This window comes from Aquarana catesbeiana, linkage group LG02 (genome assembly GCF_042186555.1).
Source record: "Aquarana catesbeiana isolate 2022-GZ linkage group LG02, ASM4218655v1, whole genome shotgun sequence".
NCBI classification, from domain to species: Eukaryota; Metazoa; Chordata; class Amphibia; order Anura; family Ranidae; genus Aquarana; species Aquarana catesbeiana.
Genome location: NC_133325.1, coordinates 146,242,517 through 146,264,590, shown reverse-complemented (window position 1 = coordinate 146,264,590; position 22,074 = coordinate 146,242,517). Strand labels below are relative to the sequence as shown.

Genomic DNA, 22,074 nt, shown 5'->3' with positions numbered 1-22,074 from the left:
TTGTGTGGCAGAAAAAATGGAACTACCATTCTTTTATTCTCTAGGGTGCCTGCAGTCAGAAAATATATGATGTTTGGGGGTTCTAAGAAATCTTCAGGTCTAAAACATTTTTTTTTAAATATGTGCACAGCAATTAAAAAAAATGGCTCTGGGACTCAAGTGGTTAAAAATAACTCTGAGAAAATACAATGCATCCGGAAAGTATTCACGGTGCTTCACTTTTTCCACATTTTGTTATGTTACAGCCTTATTCCAAAATGGATTAAATTCATTATTTTCTTTTAAATACTTTTTATTGAGTTTTCATGTGTACAATATAAAGCCTCTGCGCATACCCCGGCTTAGACAAACACAGTCAAGAACAACCCAACAAGGTCATATATACCATAGTACAAACTGCTTGTTTCTTGGAATGGAGGGAAGAAGGTAAGTTAGGGGGCAATATAACTTAGATAAGCTACTTCTAGGAGTTCTACTGAGGGAGAAGATGTGTTTTATAGGATCAGCTCAGTAAATAGTGATAACTCTTCACTAGCTAGAATACAATCTATCAAGAAAGACTAACGCGAGACTCCAGATCCTATTGTAAGGCATTAGTTATGTCCGATTCTAACCAAACGTACCAAATTTAGTCAAACTTAGCTGGACAGCACCTGGCTAGGTAGGCAGCTTTGTAAAGCAGTACTGCTGAATTAATCAGCGATTTCAAGGTGTTCAGAGTGGGCACCTCCAGTTGTTTTCCATTTCAGGAGCAGCGCCTTCCTAGCGTAGAATAATAGGAGTCTAACAAGGGTCCTAGTTGCTCGACGATGGGCTAAAGAGCCCACCAAGCCTAGCAAACAGACCAAATTCATTATTTTCCTCAAAATTCTACAAATGATACCCCATAATGACAACATGAAAGAAGTTTGTTTGAAATCTTTGCAAATCTATTAAAAATAAAAAACGAAGTAATCACGTGTACATTAGTATTAACAGCCTTTGCCATCACTCATACACTCAAAATTGAGCTTGGGTGCGTCCTGTTTCCACTGATCATCCTTGAGATGTTTCTACGACTTGACTGGAGTTGACCTGTGGTAAATTCAGTTGATTGGACATGATTTGGAAAGGCACACACCTGTCTATATAAGGTCCCACAGTTAGTGCATGTCAAACAAACCAAGCCATGAAGTCCAAGGAATTGTCTGTAGACCTCTGAGACAGGATTGTATAGAGGCACAGATCTGTGGAAGGGTACAGAAACATTTCTGCATCATTGAAGGTCCCAATGAGCACGGGGCCCTGTGTGGCTCTGAAACATAGCTTTTGTATGTACCTTGTGACCTTGAAATAAAGCTTTGGACCCATTTGAGGAATACTTGGTGTGCTGGTAACATTTCTTCGCATTGAGTATCTACGGATCCAAACCCCAGATCACTGCAGCACCCACTAATACTGAATAGCCATCTTTAGGAATGTGTGTGTTGTGAATATTGTGATTAGGTTTGGGGCTAGGGGTTAATTAATTAATTTTATGTATTAATTATTCATTACTATTATTTACTTTTTTTTATTATTGCATTTGAGCAGAAAAACGCACAAATCACATGCTTCAGTGGAGAAAAAAAAAAAGGGTTCACCAAGACATCAGTCTGTACAACTCAAGCTTCAAAAGTATCTCCAAAACATTTTGGAGCTTCAGGTGTTTGGCTTCAGGCAACTTGAAGTGTAGATGTGAATCACCACCATAGAGAAACTTTTTTTTTTTTTCTCCTCCCTGAGCATTTTGGAGCTTCAAGCCTAAAGGAGGAGTCCAGGAAGAGCACAAAACTCATGTGTTTGCCTTCTCATGTGCAGGTACTGCAGCAGCTTACAATAAAGAAGGAAACAAATGTGGGAAAGAATAAAATGATTTAGGATGGGATGGGTGAGGCGAATTGAATAAAATCATACCAAAAATAGACCTGTGTAATTTAAAGAAGGAACGTCTCCTCCCCTTCTGCTAGCAAAGAACTTTTACAGTTTTCCTTTAAGGTTTTAATTTTATTTTAGGCCAAGAGAAACCAGATTGTGAATCTGAAAGCAGAAAAGCTGACTTTGGAATGCAACCTGCAAGAAGAGATGAGCCAACGGCAGAAACTTCAATGTAAACTAAACCAGGAGAAAGATGCTTGTCAGGTAAAAGACATCTGTCCTATCAGATGCTATCCTATTGCTAACCTCCTTTAACCCCTTGTCTATCAAGTACATTTATAAATATCCTGGTGTTCAAGGGGTTTAAATAAGCTCACAACTGCTGCTGCAGCCACGAGCTTGGTATTGATTTTTTCAGTCAGCGATCTGTTTTTAAGTAAAAGTGAGCTAGGCAGTTCTATAGTGCCAGGAGCTTGACATCCTACTCCCCCCCCCCATGGCCCAACATTCAGAGTAAGAGGAGTGATTAATGAAACCCAAAACCAAATGTATTGTGTCTATTCCAGGTTCAGAGCTGCAATTCCCCTTCTCTCAGAAAATTGATATATTTGTGTGGGTGTTTAACATCATTTTCAACAAAAGTGTTACTATGTGTGTGAAGATTTTAAAACTGCCCTGGCAGAAAAGTGGTTAAAAATACTAACTTACTAACTTCCCTGCTGTTTCTGGGAAGGAGCAATAATTATGTGCTTTGCAGCCCAATAATAAAATACATCACAAAATCACAGGCTCCCAAATGACCAGGACCAGAAACCAAAATAGAAGAATAACAACAAAAATCATATTATGTTTGTGAACAATTTATAACTGTACATTGACACACCAGCTCGTTATAAATACCTTTTTATGTTTCCTTGGTATTATTTTTTTAATTCTATATTTGCCTTGTGTTTGAATCTGTAAAGGTTCAGTTATCAGAAAGCAGACGAGAGTTAAGTGAGTTAAAATCAGCTCTGAAAGTTTCACAGATGGAAAAGGAACAACTAAGAGAAGAAAAACAGGTAAGAAATAAGTCAGTCCATAGAGTGCAGTATAAGAATATCTTGTTGTTTTTCTACAAGTGGCTAACGCTGATTCCTAAAATAAAACCTGTTTGGTCAGTACAGGAAACAGGCGTAGTCTTAGATGACTAGGTTATATGTTGCTACCTTTAGGTGAATCGGAAACTGGCAAACAGAATTGTTAAAACCCTCATATAACTCTTCCTGCTCACAGTTATCCTCAATTTTTTGCTACTGTCCTGCGAAGATGGATATCTTTTTTTTTTTTCTCCTTAAGGAGTTTTATTTGTTGCTATTTTAATTTTTTTTTGTCTCTGACTGTGCACCTGCTACCTTAGCTAATAGCATAATTTCCAGATCAGTACCCTAGGCTTGGCACTGGGATCACACTTGGACTCCTTTGTAGGATAAGAAGACACATATATAATCAGAATGAGTTATTTTGAGGGGACAGCAAATTTACACTTATGCAAGCTGTACACTCACTACTTTATATTGTAGCAAAGTGTCTTTTCTTCAGTGTTGTCACATTAAAAGATATAATAAAATATTTACAAAAATGTAAGGGGTGAAAAAAACAAACAAATAGATGGGGTATGTGGTGCTACCTAATAGCCAAGGGCACACAGATGTATGTGGGGGCATTGAGAGGACTGCACCGTGGATGTGTAGGCCTCACCAGTGCACAGCTCCTAAAACCCCAGCCTGGGATAAAATTTCAGTGCCTCATGTATAGTTATTCCTGTGACGTGTGTATGGGTGTGGTGATAGAAGACATACACCCTATAAAACGTGTAAGGCCCCTTTCACACTGGGGCAGTTTGCAGGCTGTATTGCGCTAAAAATACCACCTGCAAACCGCCCCTAAACAGCCTCCGCTGTTTGTTTAGTGTGAAAGCCCAAGGGCTTTCACACTGAAGCGGTGCGCTGGCAGGACGGTAAAAAAAGTCCTGCCAACCGCTTCTTTGGAGCGGTGAAGGAGCGGTGTATTCACCGCTCCTAAACCGCTCCTGCCCATTGAAATCAATGGGACAGCGCGGCTATACCACGGTAATACCGCGGCTATAGCCACGCTGTACGAGTGGATTCAACCCTTTTTCGGCCGTCAGCGGGGGTTAAAACCGCACCGCTAGCGGCCGAATACAGCCGCAAAAACTACGGTAAAACAGCGCTAAAAATATCGCTGTTTTACCGCCGACGCCCCCACCGCCCCAGTGTGAAAGGGGCCTAAGTGAACTACAGTGCAAGGTAGCCCCTAGTGTGGTACCTACAAGGCACGGTCGGTCTGAAAGTGCCTAATATATGTATATGTGCAAGCCTGTAAAATAAATAAGTAGCATGTACGTCCTAGCAACTACATACCACAAGTGCATGAAAAGTGATATACACAGTGCAACAAATACAAGTGACAATCTAATAATATTGCATCCAGCTACCAGAGTAGTAATAAAAGCAAGTGAAACACATCCAAGAAATATGTATTAGAGGATCACGGACACAATAACCATGTTATGGGGATGTGACAGAGTCCGAAAGGGTGAAAACACACTTCAGAGGCATATATACACCCGTATACATGATCAGGAATCAGTCCCCATATAGATGAATAAATAGCAGTTCATATAAGGTATAAGTCTGGTGATGCTCAGGTGTATGGCAGAAACCTATAGGTGACTTGAGTGCTCGCAGTATCTTCAGGTGACTTTTGTGCTCCCCCTCAAGGTACCCCACTCACCGGATCCAATCACCCCAACAGGGGTAATACACATGTGGATATAATCAATACGACCAGTTCATCACGGTATCTGCTGTGGCTGTTCCCAAAGCATTCCTCTGACTCCAGGTAGATTGGGCATGATCCTTAATAAACCCCTCATGGGAGAAAAAAATAGACTCCCATAGTGTAATAAAATAGAAGTACGTTCATTTATTTCAAGTAAAAAATGGATAAAATCAGCAAAAAAACATTCCAAATTACATAAGGGTATGCAGCCAGCTTCTAGACAGCGGTGAGCAGGCTGCAACACAAAATCTAAAAATAAACCTGAGGTGGGGACAGCAGCGCTCCGCTGCGCTCCAACTGCGTTCCACCAGCTCGAGTACCCAGAAGTGACGTAGTGTGCTTGGCGCCGTTGTACGCGTTTCGTCAGACGTCCTCAGTGATGGTGCCACCATGCTACACACTACGTTAGCTTATAGGAGAGCGTCTATGCCTGCACGGGGTACAGCCAATCGGACCTAGCTGTCAAATCAAAGATCCCGAAGCGTATATAGAACCCCAATTCCCAAATAGGTGCATGTAAGGGGTGTGCTCAGTTTTGTGAGATATTGTGTATGTGTGTGTATATGTGTGTATATGTATATGTATATGTATATATATATATTTACAGTGGGGATGGAAAGTATTCAGACCCCCTTAAATTTTTCACACTTTGTTATATTGCAGCCATTTGCTAAAATCATTTAAGTTCATTTTTTTTCCTCATTAATGTACAACACAGCACCCCATATTGACAGAAAAACACAGAATTGTTGACATTAAAAAAGAAAAACTGAAATATCACATGGTCCTAAGTATTCAGACCCTTTGCTGTGACACTCATATATTTAACTTAGGTTCTGTCCATTCCTTCTGATCATCCTTGAGATGGTTCTATACTTTCATTTGAGTCCAGCTGTGTTTGATTATACTGATTGGACTTGATTAGGAAAGCCACACACCTGTCTATATAAGACCTTACATCTCACAGTGCATGTCAGAGCAAATGCGAATCAAGAGGTCAAAGGAACTGCCTGAAGAGCTCAGAGACAGAATTGTGGCAAGGCACAGATCTGGCCAAGGTTACAAAAACATTTCTGCTGCACTTGCGGTTCCTAAGAGCACAGTGGCCTCCATAATCCTTAAATGGAAGACGTTTGGGACGACCAGAATCCTTCCTAGAGCTGGCCGTCTGGCCAAACTGAGCTATCGGGGGAGAAGAGCCTTGGCGAGAGAGGTAAAGAAGAACCCAAAGATCACTGTGGCTGAGCTCCAGAGATGCAGTCGGGCGATGGGAGAAAGTTGTAGAAAGTCAACCATAACTGCAGCCCTCCACCAGTCGGGGCTTTATGGCAGAGTGGCCCGACGGAAGCCTCTCCTCATTGCAAGACACATGAAAACCTGCATGGAGTTTGCTAAAAAAAACACCTGAAGGACTCCAAGATGGTGAGAAATAAGATTCTCTGGACTGATGAGGCCAAGATAGAACTTTTTGGCCTTAATTCTAAGCGGTATGTGTAGAGAAAACCAGGCACTGCTCATCACCTGTACAATACAGTCCCAACAGTGAAGCATGGTGGTGGCAGCATCATGCTGTGGGGGTGTTTTTCAGCTGCAGGGACAGGATGACTGGTTGCAATCGAGGGAAAGATGAATGCGGCCAAGTACAGGGATATCCTGGATGAAAACCTTCTCCAGAGTGCTCTGGACCTCAGACTGGGCCGAAGGTTTACCTTCCGACAAGACAATGACCCTAAGCACACAGCTAAAATAATGGAGTGGCTTCACAACAACTCTTTGACTGTTCTTGAATGGCCCAGCCAGAGCCCTGACTTAAACCCAATTGAGCATCTCTGGAGAGACCTAAAAATGGCTGTCCACCAATGTTTACCATCCAGCCTGACAGAACTGGAGAGGATCTGCAAGGAGGAATGGCAGAGGATCCCCAAATCCAGGTGTGAAAAATTTGTTGCATCTTTCCCAAAAAGACTCATGCCTGTATTAGATAAAAAGGGTGCTTCTACTAAATACTGAGCAAAGGGTCTGAATACTTAGGACCATGTGATATTTCAGTTTTTCTTTTTTAATAAATCTGCAAAACTGTCAACAATTCTGTGTTTTTCTGTCAATATGGGGTGCTGTGTACATTAATGAGGAAAAAATGAACTTACATTTTAGCAAATGGCTGCAATATAACAAAGAGTGAAAAATTTAAGGAGGTCTGAATACTTTCCGTCCCCACTGTATATGTGTGTCTGTGTATATGTATATGTATATATGTGTGTATATATAACCTTAAAGTATTCATACCCCTTGAAATTTTCCACATTTTGTCATGTTACAACCAAAATGTGATAGACCAACACAAAGTGGCACATAATTGTGAAGTGGAAGGAAAATTATAATTTATTCTTCTCCTCAGTCTTTATGAGGGAATTGGGGAGCTTCAGTAACCAAAACTGCAGTGTTTATCCTCATGACACATCACAGGAAGCACCCTCATGGATAACAGAGGACAGAATTAGAAATAGACTTGAAAAATGTAACATTATTAAGTCACCGGGACCAGATGGCTTGCACCCGAGGGTCCTTAAGGAACTCAGTCAAGTAATTACCAGACCATTGTTCCTAATTTTTACTGACAGTCTACTGTCTGGAATGGTAGCAGCTGATTGAAGAAAAGCCAATGTAGCACCAATATTTAAAAAAGGGCCAAAATACATCCCTGGGAATTACAGCATTAGCCTAACATCATTAGTATGCAAGCTCTTGGAGGGGATGATAAGGGACTGGTATCATTAGCAGTAATCAGCATGGATTCATGAAGAATTTTTTTTGCCAAATCAGTCTATTAACCTTCTATGAGGAGGTGAGCTGCCATCTAGATAAAGGGAGGCCCGTAGATGTGGTGTATCTGGATTTTGCAAAAGCATTTCAGACAGTTCCCCATAAACGTTTACTGTACTAAGTAAGATCCGTTGGCATGGACCATAGGGTGAGCACATGGATGAAAACTGACTACTAGGTTGAGTTCAGAGGGTAGTGATAAATGGGGAGTACTCTGAATGATCAGGGGTGGAAAATGGGGTCCCCTAGGGTTCTGTTGTGGGACCAATCATATTTTAATTTGTTCATAAATGACCTGGAGGATGGGGTAAACAGTTCAATCCCTGTATTAGCGGACGATACTAAGCTAAGCAAGGCCACAGAATGTGGAAACCTTGCAAGTAAATCTGAACAAATTAATGGGGTGGGCAACTACATGGCAAATGAGGTTTAATGTGGAAAAATGTAAAATAATACATTTGGTTGGCAATATGAATGCAATCTACTCACTGGGGGGAGAACCTCTGGGGGAATCAAAGATTGAAAAGGGACCTGGGGGTCCTAGTAGATGATAGGCTCAGCAATGGCATGCAATGTCAATCTGCTGCTAACAAAGCAAACAGAATATTGGCATGCATTAAAAAGGGGATTAACTCAAGAGATAAAGTGATAATTCTCCCACTCTACAAGTCTGTGGTCCAGCCTCACCTGGAGTATGCTGCCCAGTTCTGGGCACCAGTCCTCAGGAAGGATGTGCTGAAAATGGAGCGAGTACAGAGAAGGGCAACAAAACTAATAAAGGGACTGGAGGACATTAGTTATGAAGAAGGGTTACGAGCACTTATTTTCTCTGGAGAAGAGACGCTTGAGAGGGGATATGATTTCATATCCCTATTGTGACCCCACAATAGGGAAAAAACTTTAATAAAACACGTGGCAACTCATTAAAATGAGAAGAAAAGAGGTTTAACCTTAAACTGCGTAGAGGGTTCTTTACTGTAGGAGCGTCAAGCATGTGGAATTCCCTTCCAAACGTGGTGGTTTCAGTGGGGAGCATTGATGGTTTCAAAAAATGCTTAGATAAGCACCTGAACGACCACAACATACAGGGATATACAGTGTATTGACATATAATCACACACATAGGTTGGACTTGTGTCTTTTTTCAACCTCGCCAATAGGGATGAGCCGAACACCCCCCTGTCCGGTTCGCACCAGAACATGCAAACAGGAAAAAAATTTGTGCGAACACTGGTAAAGTCTATGGGACACGAACATGAATAATCAAAAGTGCTAATTTTAAAGGCTTATATGCAAGTTATTGTCATAAAGTGTTTGGGGTCCTGCCCCAGGGGACATGGATCAATGCAAAAAAAAGTTTTAAAACGGCCGTTTTTTCGGGAGCAGTGATTTTAATAATTCTTAAAGTGAAACAATAAGTGTAATATCCCTTTAAATTTCATACCTGGGGGGTGTCTATAGTATGCCTGTAAAGGGGCGCATTATTCCCGTGTTTAGAACAGTCTGACAGCAAAATGACATTTCAAAGGAAAAAAAGTCATTTAAACTACTCGCGGCTATTAATGCATTGCCGGACCGACAATACACATAGAAGTTCATTGATAAAAACGGCATGGGAATTCCCCACAGGGGTACCCCGAACCGAAATTAAAAAAAAAAAAAAATGACGTGGGGGATCCCCCTAAATTCCATACCAGGCCCTTCAGGTCTGGTATGGATATTAAGGGGAACCCCGCGCCAAAATTTTTTAAAAAAATCGGCGTGGGGTCCCCCCAAACATCCATACCAGACCCTTATCCGAGCACGCAACCTGGCAGGCCGCAGGAAAAGAGGGGGGATGAGAGAGCGCCCCCCCCTGAACTGTACCAGGCCACATGCCCTCAACATTGGGAGGGTGCTTTGGGGTAGCCCCCCAAAACACCTTGTCCCCATGTTGATGAGGACAAGGGCCTCATCCCCACAACCCTGGCCGGTGGTTGTGGGGGTCTGCGGGCGGGGGGCTTATCGGAATCTGGAAGCCCCCTTTAACAAGAGGACCCCCAGATCCCGGCCCGCCCCCCTGTGTGAAATGGTAAGGGGGTACAAAAGTACCCCTATCATTTCACTAAAAAACTGTCAATGTTAAAAATGACAAGAGACAGTTTTTGACAATTCCTTTATTTAAATGCTTCTTCTTTCTTCTTTCTTCTATCTTCTATCTTCCTTCGGTTTCTTCCTCCATCTTCTTCTTCTTCTGGTTCTTCTGGCTCTTCTGGTTCTTCCTCCGGTGTTCTCGTCCAGCATCTCCTCCGCGGCGTCTTCTTCCCTTCTCCTCAGGCCGCTCCGCATCCATGGCATGGAGGGAGGCTCCCGCTCTTCTATTCATCTTCTTCTCTTCATCTTCTTCATCTTCTTCTCTTCTTCATCTTCTTCTCCGGGCCGCTCCGCATCCATGGTGGCATGGAGGGAGGCTCCCGCTGTGTGACGCTTCTCCTCTTCTGACGGTTCTTAAATAACGGGGGGGCCACCCGGTGACCCCGCCCCCCTCTGACGCACGGTGACTTGACAGGACTTCCCTGTGGCGTCACGGGGAATGCAACAGGGAAGTCCCGTCATGTCCCCATGCGTCAGAAGAGAAGCGTCACACAGCGGGAGCCTCCCTCCCTGCCACCATGGATGCGCTGCGGCCCGGAGAAGAATAAGAAGATGAAGAAGAGAAGAAGATGAAGAAGAGAAGAAGATGAAGAAGAGAAGAGCGGGAGCCTCCCTCCATGCCATGGTTGCGGAGCGGCCCGAGGAGAAGAAGGGAAGAAGACGCCGCGGAGGAGATGCTGGACGAGAACACCGGAGGAAGAACCAGAAGAAGATGAAGGAAGACATTTAAATAAAGGAATTGTCAAAAACTGTCTCTTGTCATTTTTAACATTTTTGACAGTTTTTTAGTGAAATGGTAGGTACCCCCTTACCATTTCACACAGGGAGGAGGGCCAGGATCTGGGGGTCCCCTTATTAAAGATTCCGATAAGCCACCCCGCCCGCAGACCCCCCACAATCACCGGCCAGGGTTGTGGGGATGAGGCCCTTGTCCTCATCAACATGGGGACAAGGTGTTTTGGGGGGCTACCCCAAAGCACCCTCCCAATGTTGAGGGCATGTAGCCTGGTATGGTTCAGGAGACGGGGGCGCTCTCTCGTCCCCCCCCTCTTTTCCTGCAGCCTGCCAGGTTGCATGCTCGGATAAGGGTCTGGTATGGATTTTTGGGGGGACCCCACACCGTTTTTTTTTTTAATTTTGGTGCGGGGTTCCCCTTAATATCCATACCAGACCTGAAGGGCCTGGTATGGAATTTAGGGGGACCCCCACGTCATTTTTTTTTTTGTTTAATTTTGGTTCGGGGTTCCCCTGTGGGGAATTCCCATTCCGTTTTTATCAATGAACTTCTATGTGTATTGTCGGACTGGCAATGCATTAATAGCCGCGAGTAGTTTTAAATGACTTTTTTTCCTTTGAAATGTCATTTTGCTGTCAGACTGTTCTAAACACGGGAAACATGCGCCCCTTTACAGGCATACTATAGACACCCCCCAGCTATGAAATTTAAAGGGATATTACACTTTTATTGTTTCACTTTAAGCATTATTAAAATCACTGCTCCCGAAAAAACGGACGTTTTTTAAAACTTTTTTTTTGCATTGATACATGTCCCCTGGGGCAGGACCCGGGTCCCCAAACACTTTTTATGACAATACCATGCATATAAGCCTTTAAAATTAGCACTTTTGCTTTGATTTCTCCCATAGACTTTTAAAGGGTGTTCCGCAGCATTCAAATTTGCCGCGAACACCCCAAATTGTTCGCTGTTCGGCGAACTTGCGAACAGCCGATGTTCGAGTCGAACATGAGTTCGACTCGAACTCGAAGCTCATCCCTACTCACCAACTATGTAACTATGATGAATATGATGGTTTTCAAGATTTTTTACAAATAAATATGGTAAAAGTATGACTTGCATTTCTATTCATCCTCCCTGAGTCAATACCTTGTAGGACCCCCTTTCGCTGCAATTACAGCTGCAAGTCTTTTTGGGGATGTCTCTTATCAGCTTTGCACATCTAGAGAGTGACATTTTTGCCCATTCTTTTTTTGCAAAATAGCTCAAGCTCTGTCAGATTGAATGGAGAGCATCTGTGAACAGCACATTTCATGCCTTGCCATATGGATTTTGGTCTGGACTTTGGGCTATTCTAACACATTTATATGCTTTGATCTAAACTATTCCATTGTAGCTCTGGCTGTATGTTTAGCCTTGTTGTCCTTCTGGAAGGTGAACCTCTGCCCCAGTCATAAGTCTTTTGCAGACTCTAACAGGTTTTCTTCTAATGCCCTGTACACACGATCGGACATTCCGACAACAAAATCCATGGATTTTTTCCGACGGATGTTGGCTCAAACTTGTTTTGCATACACACGGTCACACAAAGTTGTTGGAAAATCTGATCGTTCTGAACGTGGTGACATAAAACACGTACGTCGGGACTATAAACGGGGCAGTAGCCATTAGCTTTCGTCTCTTAATTTATTCTGAGCATGCGTGGCACTTTGTGTGTTGGATTTGTGTACACACGATCGGAATTTCCAACAACGGATTTTGTTGTCGGAAAACTTTATAGCAAGCTCTCAAACTTTGTGTGTCGGGAATTCCTATGGAAAATGTGTGATGGAGCCTACACACGGTTGGAATTTCCGACAACAAGGTCCTATCACACATTTTCCATCGTGAAAATCCTATCGTGTGTACAGGGCATAAGATTGCAATGTATTTGGCTCCATCTATCTTCCCATCAACTCTGACCAGCTTCCCTGTCCCTGCCGAAGAAAAGCATCCCCACAACATGATGCTGCCGCCACCATGTTTCAAGGTGTGTTCAGGTTGATGTGCTGTGTTTTTTTTCCGCCACACATAGCGTTTTGGTTTTAGGCCAAAAAGTTCAATTTTGGTCTCATCTGAGCAGAGCACCTTCTTCCACATTTTTGCTGTGTCCCCCACATGACTTCTTGCTAACTGAAAACGGGACTTCTTATGGCTTTCTTTCAACAAAGTTTTTTTTTTGTTTAGCCACTCTTCCATAAATGCCAGAGTGCACGACTAATAGTTGTCCTGTGGACAGATTTTCCCACCTGGGCTGTGGATCTCTGCAACTCCTCCAGAGTTACCATGGGCCTCTTGGCTGCTTCTCTGATTAATGTTCTCCTTCAGTCCTGGCCGGGGTGCACGGGGTGCAGTGCACCGGGGTGCCACAGAGGTGGGGGCGCTGAAGCGCCAGAGTGCTCTCCTCCCCCCTCCTCCTTCTCCTCCTCTCCATGTCCGTAGGCGGCTCTTTCCGCCAGTCACCGCAGCCGCCGCCGTCGCTGTGTCTCTTGCCGAAGCCCAGCCATCCCCCATCCCTCCTCCTGTCAGAGGAGGAGAGTGGAACCAGCCACAGATCATTTCTTCCCCCGCCTTCATATTGGCCAGGGAAGAAAAAAAAAGAGCAAAGAGGAGGATTGTGGGACATGTAGTCCCGAGGACTGGCAGCCCCACTATAACACGGAAACTGCAGCCCACACAGCATGCTCAGCTGAATGGGAGAGAGAGAGAGCCAGGAGCCTGAGAAAGCTTCCAGGGAAGTACACCTAGGACTCCAGAGGGAGAGGACAGTGCTGAGAGAACACCATCAGAGAGAGAACCCCGCTGACCTGTGCCACCAGAGGGAAAGCCACACAGCCTGGCGCCATCCCTGACGGAGAAAGGAATGGAGTCATTACAGGAATACAGATCTGGGTGCTACTCAGCAGACTCGCCACGGGCAATTCAGAGTGAGCTGACTCCTGATCAGAGGAACCGTTGTTGCTGTATCGCTGGGTCAGGTGAGAGGGCCGATCGGCCATTATCTACTAATGTCCATAGGAACTGAAGTCTCTGACCATCTCTTGTATCATGTCTGCAGTCTCTGACCATCTCCTGTACTATGTCTGCAGTCTCTGATCATCTCCTGTATTATATCTCCAGTCTCTGACCATCTCCTGTAGTATGTCTGCAGTCTCTGACCATTTCCTGTAGTATGTCTGCAGTCTCTGATCATCTCCTGTAATATGTCCGCATTCTCTGACCATCTCCTGTATTATGTCTGCAGTCTCTGACCATCTCCTGTACTATGTCTGCAGTCTCTGACCATCTCTTGTAACATGGCTGCAGTCTCTGATCATCTCCTGTATTGTCCTCAGTCTCTGACCATCTCTTGTAACATGTCTGCAGTCTCTGACCATCACTTGTAACATGTCTGCAGTCTCTGATCATCTCTTGTAACATGTCTGCAGTCTCTGAACATCTCCTGTACTATGTCTGCAGTCTCTGAACATCTCCTGTACTATGATTGCAGTCTCTGACCATCTCCTGTACTATGATTGCAGTCTCTGACCATCTCCTGTACCATGATTGCAGTCTCTGACCGTCTCTTGTATCATGTCTACAGTCTGACCGTCTCCTGTATTATGTCTGGGGGCTCTTTCTAACAGACTCTCTAACAAACAGCCATCTGTGTGCATCAAAGAGACTCCCCTCCAGGTCTCATTAGTGTACACTCTTCCTGTATTTTCTTTATTGTTAAAAGATCATGGGAAGATCCTAGGGTAATGAAGACTTCTTAGGGGAGCATCTCTGTGTTTGAGTCGTTGCCATAGTAACATTTGTAAAGGGGAGGAGTTGGTAAGATGACCACACCCACGTGGGGGCGCCAGAAATATTTCTGCACCCAGACGTCTGTGACCCTAGGATCGGCCCTGTTCTCCTTGCCCGGCCTGCCGGTTTAGGTGGACTGCCATGTCTTGGTAGGTTTGCAGTTGTGCCATATATTTACTAATTAGGTGACTTCTGAAGGCAATTGGTTCCACTAGATTTTAATTAGGGGTATCAGAGTAAAGGGGGCTAAATACAAATGCACGTCACACTTTTCAGATATTTATTTGTAAGAAAATTTGAAAAACATTTATAATTTTCCTTCCACTTCACAATTATGTGCCACTTTCTGTTGGTCTATCACATAAAATCCCAATAAAATACATTTAGTTTTTTGGTTGTAACGTGACAAAATGTGGAAAATGTAAAGGGGTGTGAATACTTTTTCAAGGCACTGTAATAATTTAGCGGTTTGCCTGGAGTTTGTCAGCTTTAAACTAAAGGGAGCGAATGAGAAAGAGAAGTAGGACTCAATCTGGAGGGGCAAGACTCCAAGGTAGAGGAAGCGCTGTTAGGAATAATAAGATCTTATCCGTGCACTGTGAAATAAATAAGCTATTTGGCGATTCACCATTGTTCAGAAACAAATAAGATATCAGAATTGGGTGGAATAACCCTGTAAAGCTTACTTCTGTTTATTCCACAGGAGATGATGCAGTATATGAGGAGACTGGAGGAAAGGCTGGACAAGCTTGCTGATGAAAGGTGGAGGGAAGACAAAGTGGATAAAGAGGAAAACAGTCCTGGATTAAGTATGTCTTGTCTTACCAAATTGAAAAGCTTGGTTATGGCCTTTTATAATGTCACTGTTGATGGATTATTTACTAAAACTGGAGAGTGCAAAATCTGGCGCAACTCTTCAAGCTGAAGTTAGAAGCTGATTGGCTACCATGCACAGCCGCACCAGATTCTGAGTGCTCCAGTTTTTGTAAATCTACTTCTAACTCATTTTTTTCTAAAGAGTATTATCTAGAAAGAAGTCCAGTTGGGTTCTTGCTCAGTATGTTTATAGAAAGTCTGCCAGATAAACAACCCTGACCCTGTCGGATAAACAACCCTGACCCTGTCAGATAAACAACCTTCCAGAAAAAATAGGATTTTTATAACAGCTTACCTGTAAAATCCTTTTCTTGGAGTACATCACGGGACACAGAGCAGCATAGTAATAACTATGTGGGTATATAGGCCACCTTCAGGTGATGGACACTGGCACACCCAAGACAGGAAGTTCACTCCCTATATAACCCCTCCTATTACCGTGAGTACCTCAGTTTTTGTAGCAAAGCAATATACATAAATCCCAGAAAGAGGGGAGGGACCTCTGTGTCCCGTGATGTACTCCAAGAAAAGGATTTTACAGGTAAGATGTTATAAAAATCCTATTTTCTTTATCGTACATCATGGAACACAGAGCAGCATAGTAATAACTATGTGGGACGTCCCAGAGCAATGCTATTTGAGGGAAGGGAGACACAACAAGCAGGGTGCCAACAGACTTGAGGACCTATACTGCTGCCTGCAGCACACTGCGCCCAAAGGCGTATCCTCAAGCCTTTTTATACCCCCCTGATAAAATCTGGTGAATTTATGAACTGAAGACCAAGTTGCGGCCTTGCAGATCTGAGCAATGGAGGCTTGGTGATGCACTGCCCAAGAAGCACTAACTGCTCTGGTAGAGTGCTCCTTGACTTGAAAAGGTGCAATTTTTACCTTTTAACCACTTCCCGACCGGCGCACGCCAATGTACGTCGGCCATAGGTGTGCGCAGCCTAATGCATTAAGGTGTGCACTCTTAAGCTCAAACACACATGCATGCGTATGTATCTACATATATATGACTCCGGCACATTGATCTCCCTGCTGGCACAGTCAAAGAGAAAAGGATAAACACTTCTCTTATGGCAGAGCCGGTAAGAGGGAGATCTTTCCCATGTTCCTGTTGCTACACAGATCGATAACACTAATGCGCATGGGGGGATTAGGGTGTGCCAGGGCACATCCGGCACACCCTGTGCGCACGCCTATGACGTCAGCAGAATGGCACGGCTGGGCAAATGGGCGTACCCTTATGTCCCTTTGAATTTGCCGCCGTGCCATTGTGTGAGCACCGCCGGCTGCGCGCCCCGGCCGGGAGCCCCGTGAGTTGGGTCGCGGGTCCCGCGGACTCAATCGCCATGGGGATACCCACGATCGCCTCAGAGAGGACGAACGGGGAGATGCTAATGTAAACAAGCATCTCCCCGTTCTGCCTAGTGATAGTGTCACTGATCTTTGCTCCCTGTGTCACACGTAGCCACGCCCCCCACAGTTAGCAACACGCCCCAGGACATACTTAACCCCTCCCTAGCCCCCTAGTGGTTAACCCCTTCACTGCCAGTGTCATTTACACAGGAATCAGTGCATTTGTATAGCACTGATTGCTGTATAAATGACAATGGTCCCAAAAATGTGTCCGCCATAATGTCTCAGTCTCAATACAAATTACTAGTAAAAAAAAAAATTAATAATAAAAATGCCATAAAACTGTCCCCTATTTTTTAAATGCTATAACGTTTGCGCAAACCAATCAATAAACGCTTATTGCGATTTTTTTTTTTTTTTTTTTTTTACCAAAAATATGTAGAAGAATAAATATTGGCCTAAACTGAGGAAAAAAAATGTTTTTTTAAATATTTTTTGGGGATATTTATTATAACAAAAAGTAAAAAATACTGCGTTTTTTTTCAAAATTGACGCAATTTTTTTGTTTATAGCGCAAAAAATAAAAACTGCAGAGACGATCAAATACCACCAAAAGAAAGCTCTATTTGTGGGGAAAAAAGGATGTCAACTTTGTTTGGGAGCCACGTCGCACAACCGCGCACTTGTCAGTTAAAGCGTTGCAGTGCTGAATCGCAAAAAGTGCTCTGGTCAGGAAGGGGGTAAATTCTTCTGGGGCTGAAGCGGTTAAACCATAGGCCTGAATTATAACTTACCGAATCCACTTAGAAATAGTGGATTTTGACGCTGTCTGTCCTTTCCTAGGACCCTCTGGCAGCACAAATAAGACATCAGTCTTTTGGATCTGAGCAGTCGTCTTTAAATAGACCTTGACCGCTCTCACTACATCAATGTAGTGACGTCTCCTCCCTAGAACATGGTTTTGGAAAAAACGATGGTAGGACAATATCTTGGTTCAGGTGAAAACCTGAGACCACTTTAGGCAGAAAACTTGGATGAGGACGCAACACAACTCTGTCCTTGTGAATAATAAAATATGGCTCTTTACAAGAAAGAGCAGCCAACTCTGATACCCTTCTTGCTGAGGATATAGCAACCAGAAATACTAATTTCCTTGTCAGAAGGACCAAGGGAGTATGCTGTATTGGTTCAAAGGGCTGTTTTTGTAATACCGACAAGTCCCAAGGGTTCAAAGGTGATCTAACTGGTGGATTAACCCGCATTACTCCTTGCATAAAACCCCGAACCAAAGAATGCAAAGCAAGAGGTCTTTGATATAATACCGATAAAGCTGAGACTTGGCCTTTAATAGTACTCAAGGCCAGCTTCATTTCTACCGCTAATTGTAGAAAGGCAAGAATTCTACCTATGTTATATTTCCGAGGGTGCCAACCCTTGGATTCAAACCAGGAAACATAAGCCCTCCAGACTCTATAATATATGGTTCTGGAGGCTGGCTTCCTTGCGTTAATCAAGGTAGAAATCACTGACCCTACCTCTACCTATGTTATATTTCCGAGGGTGCCAACCCTTGGATTCAAACCAGGAAACATAAGCCCTCCAGACTCTATAATATATGATTCTGGAAGCTGGCTTCCTTGCGTTAATCAAGGTAGAAATCACTGACCCAGAGAGCCCACATCTCTTCAGAATGTGGGCTTTAATAGCCAAGCCGTCAAACTTAGAGTTTGTAAGGTAGGATGGAATATCGGCCCCTGCGAGAGTAGGTCTGGACGCAGTGGAAGGGTCCATGGGTCCCCTACCGCTATCTTTACGATTTCTGCATACCAGGACCTTCTGGGCCATGCTGGCGCTACAAGAATTACCGGCTTTCTTTCCAGCTTGATCCTGAAAAGAAGCCGTGAAAAGAATTTAAAAAGCCTCCATAGACCGGATCCATCCAGAATGCCACTGAGGCCAAGGTGGATGGTACCTGGGCCTCGTATACGAAGCACAAGGTTTTGCCTGTAACGCCTCTCTTTGTAGGGCTGGACCCCAGGACTTTTTGGTCATGCTACATTACCTAAAGTTTTTCATGAGGGGTGCTATACAGGTCCAAGGGAGTGGAACTCCTATAACAGGGACCCGGTCCTTGAAGGTTTGCTAGCACAGCCCACCGTAATGGGTGAAGTTTGGATCTGTCTGTTACAGCAGTATCCTGCAGTGAGGAAAAGGTAAGAGAAGAAGCCTAGGAACTGTAAAAAGTTCACCTATGCTTTTTTCTTTCATAAGTAAAATGTTGTTATGCCTAAAGTCTCCACTAGAGGGAGTAAATGCATACCTTAGTACATTGCTTCTCAGTCAGCTCAGAAGTCCCAGCTAAACAGCACGTTTGTGGTCTCAGCAAGCCAGGAGGGATTCCTTATCCAGAACATTTCTCCCCTGGGGAGGTACAACAGTAGCCAAAAGAAAGTATAAACGTCCTTTATTATTTATTTAAGCAGACTCTTTCCCCTGCGCCAGGGGCATCCACCTCTAGGCAGTGGCGACGGCCTCCACCATCAGACTCTAGAGGAAAGTCTCTGGGCCAGGCCCAGGCACAAAAGAAGACCTGGGGCCAGAAATCTGCAAAGCAGAATTGTAAAGCATCATTATGAAGAGGCGCCCCCCCTCGCCAGAGTGGGGGGAAGACTTTTGCAATACTCAGAAGTCTGGCAAGAGGAGATTCAGGACAGATGGGTCATCTCCACGGTGTCTCTAGGATACAAACTAGAATTTCGGGAGTTTCCTCCGTCTCGTTTTCTGAGGTCAAACGTTCCCAAAGATCCAGAGAAATGGCAATCTCTGTTTCGGGCATTAGACTGATTACTGGCTCAGGGGGTGATCATACAGATTCCCACAGAAGAGCAAGGTTTGGAGTTTTATTCAAACCTCTTTACGGTACCAAAACCTAATGGAGATGTCATACCCATTCTAGATATAAAGAATCAAAATCAGTTCCTGAAGATCCGCTCTTTTCGCATGGAGTCGATCAGGTCAGTAGTTTTTCTATCCTACAAGGAGGAGAACTTCTGGCGTCTATCGACATCAGGGATGCCAATCTGCATGTCCCTATATTCCCCAAAGGTTTCTGCGGTTCGAAATAGAACAGCAGCATTTTCAGTTTGTAGCCTTGGCCTTCGGGCTTGCTACAGCACCCTGGGTGTTCACAAAGCTGCTGGCCCCACCTCTAGCCAGGTTAAGGCACAGGGCATAACAGTCTTGGCATACCTAGACGATCTATTGCTAATAGACCAATCGGTGGCTCGTTTGGAGCAAAGTGTACACATTACAACCAGTTACCTGGAAAGTCTGGGTTGGATTCTCAACCTAGAGAAGTCTTCCTTAAAACCGCTAAAAAAGCTGCAGTATTTGGGTCTGATCATAGATACAGCCCAGAAAAAGGTGTTCTTGCCTCAGGCAAAAATCAACTCCCTAAGAGAGCTGGTGCAGATGGTCAGGTTGAAAGGAGATCCCTCTATTCGCCTTTGCATTCAGTTGTTAGGAAAGATGGTGGCTTAATTCGAAGCGGTTCCCTATGCCCAGTTCCTTTTCGAGACTGTTGCAAAACAGTATCCTGTCTGCTTGGAACAAAACGATCCAAGCTTTGGACTTGCCAATGCAGCTGTCCCCAAGGGTGTCCCAAAGCCACAGTTGATTACTAACCCAGAATCTGCAGAAAGGAAAATCCTTCAGACCAGTTATCTGGAAAGTGGTAATGACAGACGCCAGCCTTTCTGAAGAACTGAAAGAGCCTTGCCCATCAATATCCTAGAGATTCGGCAGTGCGCCTGGCTCTGAAGGCCTGGACTTTCAGGTTATGGGATTGTCCTGTCAGGATCCAATCCAACAATGCCACAGCTGCAGCCTACATCAATCACCAAGGGGGTACCAAGAGTCTTGCAGCGCAGACAGAGGTGAACCATATTCTAACTTGGGCATAAAGGAATGTTCCATGCCTATCGGCAGTCTTCATTCCGGGAGTAGAGAATTGGCAGGCGGGCTACCTAAGTCACCAGCAGTTATTCCTGAGGGAATGATCTCTTCACCCCGACATTTTTCGGGCTGTTTGCCAAAGATGGGGCACTCCGGACGTAGATCTTCTAGCGTCCAGATTCAACATGCAGTTAGTCAACTTTGTGTCCAGGACAAGGGATCCACTCGCATACGGAACAGATGATCACTGATGAACACTGATCTATGCATTTCCCCCTATTCAGTTGCTGCCTCAACTTCTTTGCAGGATCAAGCTGGAAAGAAATCCGGTAATTCTGGTAGCACCAGCATGGCCCAGAAAGCCACTGTATGCAGGAATCATAAAGATGGTAGTGGAGGATCCATGGGCCCTTCCACTACGGCCAGACCTACTCTCACAGGGGCCAATATTCCATCCTACCTTACTAACGCTAAATTTAATGGCTTGGCTATTGAAACCCACATTTTGAAGAAACTTGGGCTATCTGGGTCAGTTATCTCTACCTTGAATAATGCAAGGAAGCCAGCCTCCAGAACTATATATTATAGAGTCTGGAGAGCATATGTTTCCTGGTGTGAATCCAAGGGTTGGCACCCTCGGAGGTATATCATAGGCAGAATTCTTGCCTTTCTACAATTAGGGGCAGAGATGAAGTTGGCCTTAAGTACTATTAAGGTCCAAGTCTCAGTTTTATCGGTCTTATTTCAAAGACCGCTTGCTACACATTCTTTAGTCCAGGGTTTTATGCAAGGGGTGATGCTGGTTAATCCGCCAGTTAAATCAACTTTGAACCCTTGGGACTTGAACTTAGTTTTGTCAGTGTTACAAAAACAGCCATTTGAACCGATACAGCATATTCTCTTAGTCCTTCTAACAAGGAAGCTAGTGTTCTTGGTTGCTATATCCTCAGCAAGGAGGGTTTCAGAATTGGCTGCTCTTACTTGTAAAGAGCCGTACTTAATTATTCATGAGGACAGAGTGGTGTTACGCCCTTGTCCAGATTTTTTGCCAAAAGTGGTCTCAGGTTTTCACCTGAACCAAGATATTGTCCTGCCATCATTTTTCCAAAACCATGTTCCAGGGAAGAGAAGTCACTACATTGTCTTGATGTGGTGAGAGCAGTCAAAGTCTATATATTTATTTGTATTTTTCCAAATCATCCCCAAACAGCCGATCCCCATGAAAAGGAAACCCAGTCAGGAGCTTTTTGCATGGTGCCTCAGCTGACCAATTTTTCAACCATAGAATCCTATGTATGTGCACTAACACAAGCGCAAGGCGAGAGGCCTGGTGAATAGAGTCCTTAATAGCGTCAATGGCAAAACATAATGCTCTTGGCAGTTCGGCTAAGTCCCGGGCCTGTTGAACCGGAATCTCCTTAAAGTGGATGTAAACTCGAAAATTTTTTTTTTTTTATGTCATAATGTAGAATATAGGATTTCCTATCATTTGAGCCCAGTCTTGCCACAAAGAGTTAATCCAGCTCTGAGCAATCCTCTTTTATTGTTCAGTGAGATAAATCTTGACAAACAGAGAAAAACTTTGTCAAATCTTCCCCCTTGCTGTGAGTGACAGGTGATTT

At 44.1% G+C, this 22,074-nt stretch overlaps 1 protein-coding gene across 3 annotated transcripts in view; it reads left to right on the top strand.

Annotated features, from left to right (window-relative positions):
* Positions 1–22,074, top strand: part of CALCOCO1 (calcium binding and coiled-coil domain 1) — a 184,061-nt gene that overhangs the window by 111,619 nt on the left and 50,368 nt on the right. For all 3 annotated transcript variants that reach the window (XM_073613610.1, XM_073613609.1, XM_073613607.1), the window contains 3 exons: positions 2,035–2,160; positions 2,862–2,957; positions 14,964–15,069. In XM_073613610.1, coding sequence (XP_073469711.1) covers positions 2,035–2,160; positions 2,862–2,957; positions 14,964–15,069 — 328 coding nt within the window. The remainder of the gene's footprint in view (positions 1–2,034; positions 2,161–2,861; positions 2,958–14,963; positions 15,070–22,074) is intronic.